The sequence below is a fragment of the Schistocerca cancellata genome, chromosome 9 (assembly GCF_023864275.1).
Source record: "Schistocerca cancellata isolate TAMUIC-IGC-003103 chromosome 9, iqSchCanc2.1, whole genome shotgun sequence".
NCBI classification, from domain to species: Eukaryota; Metazoa; Arthropoda; class Insecta; order Orthoptera; family Acrididae; genus Schistocerca; species Schistocerca cancellata.
In genome coordinates this window covers 412,476,262-412,482,261 of record NC_064634.1, presented here as the reverse complement: position 1 = coordinate 412,482,261, position 6,000 = coordinate 412,476,262, and the positions used below count along the sequence as shown (strand labels likewise).

The 6,000-nt window shown below is 46.1% G+C and overlaps 1 protein-coding gene across 1 annotated transcript in view; it reads left to right on the top strand.

Moving 5' to 3' along the window:
• The first annotated feature begins 1,487 nt into the window (after positions 1-1,487).
• The window catches only part of LOC126100893 (uncharacterized protein CG3556-like), a 38,039-nt gene continuing 33,526 nt past the window's right edge, over positions 1,488-6,000 (top strand). Inside the window, exon 1 of the mRNA XM_049911560.1 lies at positions 1,488-1,643. Coding sequence (XP_049767517.1) covers positions 1,572-1,643 — 72 coding nt within the window. The 5' untranslated portion in view covers positions 1,488-1,571. The remainder of the gene's footprint in view (positions 1,644-6,000) is intronic.

Sequence of the window (6,000 nt, the reverse complement as noted above, 5' to 3'; positions counted from 1 at the left end):
CGTTCCAGTTGTTTATGTACAAAAACTGACATGACGAAGGCTCGAACTCGGGACTCTCGGTACAAGAAACGAAACCCTACCGACTTCCACGCTCAAGTTGTATACGAGGGTCATTCACAGTTATGCTTTTCCTATGCTCCGTACTTACTGTTTACGCACTTTGTCTTGGGCGATAGCGCATAGCACAAATTATATCGGAGTTTTGGTCGATACTCTGCCATGTACAACGTTTGGTGCCGATCTGTCTGACGTTTGGAGGTTTGGCTGTTTGCAGGAATTTAGCGCTACGAATACTTTCAAGTTTTTATTAATATATTTGCAAATTAGTGAGTCAGTTTTTAAATTTAGGAGCTCTTTCTCGATGGTCCCCAAATTTCATAAGTGACACATTTCATTTGGAGCATCCGTTTTTAAGTTACAGACATTGGAACATGAGCATAACTCCCTTTTCCGGCGAGTTGGTAAAAATTGTGGCTGTTTGGCGATCGATTGAGGCTAAACAGCTGAAGCGCTTTTAACTTCTAAATAGGGCACTCTACGCGTAATTTTATGCTCTTTCGTTGCGGTATTTTGAGAATTTTCTGTATGACGTATCGTTTTTGATGCATAAGCAAAAAATTGAAAAAGGTCCAAAGATTTCGTAGTTTCTCGTTCCACAAATGTTTAGCATAAGCCAGAAATCGTCGTAAACTCATCTATCTCTTATTTGGATCCATAACATCGACTGAAATTATTAATAAAAATGGCTCTGAGCACTATGGGACTTAACTTCTGAGGTCATCAGTCACCTAGAACTTAGAACTACTTAAACCTAACTAACCTAAGGACATCACACACATCCATGCCCGAGGCAGGACTGGAACCTGCGACCGTAGCGGTCGCGCGGTTCCAAACTGTAGCGCCTAGAAATTATTTCCAGTTTGTGCATATTTGTTGACCAGCAAAAGTCTAATTTGCCTACACTGCAGGGGTGTAGTACTCTTTTCATCAGAGAGTGTTGCGTTACCGTAACACTACCAGGCAGCACTATATCTCGCACTGAACAGTGCTCATAATGTTTTGTTTGATCAGTGTATTTCAAGCATACCCGACGTTGGGGTTGCAGTCTGTACTTTCTTCTGGTGGTATAACTAAGTCAGGTGCCTTGACAGCGTATTATAAGTGAAAAAATTCGTTTTACTTGTGATACTAAACGTCAGTCTTTGTATTTATTTCCTCAGAAATCGCCGAAATATGGACAGATAATCCGAAAACCACATAATCTGCAATTGGATAATCTACAGTACGAGTTAAACATTATTGTGCTACAAAGCTTAAAGCCACAGAAATGCGTTTACTGCGCAGCAAGAAAAGCACTGTAATATCTTGCAGCATAACAAGATGCGTGACAGATATAATACCAATAAACAGGAGTGACGCAGTATGGCTTTCACTCTGCTACGACGTTGCGACACGCGATCTTTATTTGTCTGAACTTCCTGTTCCACACTCCTTCACGTGCGCGGCTCCAGCCGCTGCGGTACCAGTTATCTGCGTGGTAGCGAAGCACACAGCTGCAGTAGTCGCAGATCATGTTGCTGGCGTCGATTTTGGTAATCAGCAGTTGCCTTCTCTCTGTCCGCGCCGGTCCGCCGGCAACAGAGGTGAGAAAGTCGCCGTCTTCTGGAAAATTCTCACACAGACTAGGCACACCGGGACACTCTTGTAAAATTTTTACTATTCGCATCCGTCTAGGATCGCAAAATTGGCATCATTATCGGTTTCGCCTCGTCGCCAGGAGATGATCTGTTTGAAAAGGAGGAAATGGGAGGAAGTAAAATATTAGGAAACTAAATTACCAATCAGACCTTCTATAAGCTACCATACATACGCAGGGACTTTGGAATGTAAGTTACACATGTCGTCCCACACTAACTAGGGGACCATCAGACCTGTTAATTACGGATCGGATCAGTCTAAGGTATGTTGTAAAGGGACCTGTACTGCGCATAAGGCAAACGGCTTTTCATTCGATTGCCCGTGGTTCCCCCTGCCGGCCGGAGTAGCCGAGCGGTTCTAGGCGCTACAGTCTGGAACCGCGCGACCGCTATGGTCGCAGGTTCGAATCCTCGGGCATGGATGTGTTGATGTCCTTAGGTTAGTTAGGTTTAAGTAGTTCTAAGGTCAAGGGGACTGATGACCTCAGAAGTGTGTGGCCGTGCGGTTAAAGGCACTTCAGTCTGGGACCGCGTGACCGCTACGGTCGCAGGTTCGAATCCTGCCTCGGGCATGGATGTGTGTGATGTCCTTAGGTTAGTTAGGTTTAATTAGTTCTAAGTTCTAGGCGACTGATGACCTCAGAAGTTGAGTCGCATAGTGCTCAGAGCCATTTGACCTCAGAAGTTAAGTCCCATAGTGCTCAGGGCCATTAGAACCAACCCGTAGTTCCCGACAGTATCAGTGTTGAAGTTTAATGCGTATCTCCTCTATCCGTAATTATAATTGTACTTCGAGCGACCGAGTGTGATGCAGGAGCTAAGGTTCACGGCAACGACCATTGGGTACGGTTTCAAACACTGCCCGTGGACCCTTTCACTTTCACTTTCATCGTACAGAATATCATTAAGTAGCATGCGGCATGCAAAATTATTTGAAAGTAGTACGTATTAAAAATTCCAAATAATTGTATAGCTGCCGGCCGCGGTGGCCGAGCGGTTCTAGGTGCTTCAGTTCGGAACCGCGCGACTGCTACGGTCGCAGGTTCGAATCCTGCCTCGGGCATGGATGTGTGTGATGTCCTTAGGTTAGTTAGGTTTAAGTAGTTCTGAGTTCTAGGGGACTGATGACCTCAGATGTGGTCAGAGCCATTTTGAACTGTATAGCTACGGAATGATTCCAAATACAGACGAAAGTACTCACCCCTAATTTTCACGTCGATTATGTAATCACTATCAATCAGTCCCTCTGCAAGTACCAGTCAACCTACAGAACAAGGAGCGAAAATAGATTTGAACAAGATCAGTCATTTCTTCACAGCACACCACACTGTAACTGTATCAGGAAAACACTCCAATACGTTCTCTTACGTATGCAGGAATCATTCGGAAAATTAAGTCGGATTGTTCAAAAAAGAGTTAACGACTTGGCTCATAAATTGAAAAAATGTAATTGTGACTTGTGCAAAATGAAGGAAGTTCACGAAAGTACTGCTGGAATAGTTTTTAAAGGCTGCAATTTTGTGTCAGATGGTCATTGTATTGGAGGCATCAATGAAACCTCTTTGTTTGGGTAATGGATTGAGAAACTTCTACAGGAAGCTTCCTGCAATAAATCAAGGCCCCACATTTGATAAATGTGTCAATGGTGTCAGGTGATACTCAGAACACTTTTATTTAGAAGCGAGGTCCATTATCTCTTTGAATATGGAGTGCCTGGCGCACATTGTTTCCTGGTTTCGAGTTGAGTTCGCTTTCGATCTCCTCGTCGGTGTATTCTAAGTTGATCTTTTTGATCACTGCTGTTGATGTGGGGGGGGGGGGGGGGGGTCGGCATGGAGGCTGGGATTGTTTAGGTGGAGAGTTTGTAAGGGTTGTAATGATAGAATTCCCTCCAAAAGAGGGAATAATTTCGACGATGGGTGAATGGGAATGAGGATCGTTAGTTTTAATGATGGAATTTCTCATAGGGATGAGTTGCTGTACTTGCATTGTTAGTATGTAGCGCTGAATGTGAGTTAGTAGGAGTGTCTTTGGATTGAGAAATTTGGGGTCAAATCTGCTCACCAAAAGCGGAAAGGAAGGTACTAGGTGTTGCTGTTGTGAGATGATTTCGACCTGCATGCCATCAGTACCTGGGAGTTTGACGTCCGCATCTCGTGGTCGTGCGGTAGCGTTCTCGCTTCCCACGCCCGGGTTCCCGGGTTCGATTCCCGGCGGGGTCAGGGATTTTCGCTACCTCGTGATGACTGGGTGTTGTGTGATGTCCTTTGGTTAGTTAGGTTTAAGTAGTTCTAAGTTCTAGGGCACTGATGACCATAGATGTTAAGTCCCATAGTGCTCAGAGCCATTTGAAACAATTTGGGAGTTTGACACTGATGATCGCTGGCACTCGGCCTTTTGTTAGTTTTAGTGCCAGTGTGAGGCTGGATGTGGAAGGGAGATTGCGGGATGACTGGGTGTAGGGTATGTTTACCTGCTGGTATCGGTATCTGCGGCGTTGCTAATGTTGTGGCCGGCAGTGTCGGGGCTGCTCCAGGTGATGCTGTGGCTGTGGCTGCTGCTCTTGCTGGTGTGCTGCGACTGATGGCGCTGCTGGCGATGATGTGGCTGGTGTTGCAGTGTTATTAACAGACTCTGCGTATGTTCGCAAGGTAGTTGTTGCCCATGTTGCTGACCAGGTAGCAGATGGTGTTGTGTAGACTGCGGCTGTTTTTGTTGTGACAGTGGTTACGGACCGGGTCATTCTGAAGCCTTGGTCGTCATATAGTAATCCGGGTATGGCGGTAGGGTCCGTCTGCGACAGAACAAGCTGACCTCACAGCCACACTGCTGGCAATCGGTGTCATGGTGGTGGTGACAGTCCAATGCGACAACAGAGCCGTTTTGACTAACAGATTCCAAATCTAGAACAGTAGCTTCTAGCGAGTCAGTTACTGCGAGTTAAGTGACTCCAACCCTTACTGTGAATGAGAAGAGCTTTGATTCCTGTACACTAGTGGAAGAAGCTGTTTTCGTGATCTGTTAGGGTATTGAGGATGAGGAGGAGGGCGTTAGACAACCTTTATTAGTGTTTGCTTTATTTCTTGTCATTTGTGAAGCTAGGCAAATGAGAAACGGGCAGCAGTTGTGACATAGCGCTGTTTACCTGATGTCTTATGGCGACTGAGGTGTGCCAGTACTCTGTGTACGTGCGACTGCTGTGGCCTCCAGGGCGCCTATAAGTCTTGCTATGTGAAAGCTGCTGTCCCATAGCACAATTAGAACCCTACCACACTGAGACGCCACGGCAGGTCTGCTGGTCGTTCTGCTGGTAGCGCTCAACACCTGGCAGCCAAGACGATGGAAGCCTGTAACCATCTTCTCTATTCAAGGTAGCAGGTCGCTTCGCTATTTATATAGCCTTTCTAATTTTCCTCGTCAATGTAAGTGGCTGTGTCACCAGTGTGCGGGGTTCTTGAAATACCTGTACTGTTTGTTTACTACACTGATCCTTGTGTTTCTCCACGGCTGGCTTGGGGAGTTGTCTTAGACGAATGTATTTTCATGTTCATCTGAACATGAAAATCCGTGTACTAGTCGGTCGCCCATCTTGCTTACACACACTAGTCCACACTCGCAGACGATTTCGTAGACTCCAGCAGTACAGGGTTTGTATAAAAAGTCATGAGACTGATTTTCTACTGACGTGACTGTACTTCGCAGTGCGCGCTCGCCTGGAGGGATTGATTGGAGATGGTGGAGGGGGGGGGGGGGGTGTCTGGCCGAAAACGAGCGCCTTGCCACTCGCCTGCGGGCTCTTGTCTCGGCAGCATCGTGTGTTGAGTGGACACGGCGCAAAGTTGTCGGTCATGGCGCAACATGCAGCATACGATCGAGCAACGTTACGCTATCAAGTTATGTGTGAAACTAGGAAAATCGGTTATGGAAACGTTGGATATGTGTGGGCAAGCCTACAGCGATGATTGCCTGTCAAAAGCCTAGGTTTTCAGATGAGTGAAGAGCTATTATTGTTATTGAACACCGACCGTGGGATGAGTGTCAGGATGATAAAAGACGACCTTAGACTTGATGAAATGACAATGCACAACATCATCACCAAAGAATTATCGATGAGGAAGATCTGCGCTAAGATGGTCCCGAAGATTTTGTCAGACGTTCAAAAACAAACACGTGTGGACGCATGCCAAGACCATCTCCAGAGCCTTGAAGCTGACCCGGAATTTTTAGATAATGTTATCACTGGACATGAAGCCTGGGTGTTTCAGTACGACCCGGAGACAAAAAGCATGAGTGCCTAATGGCC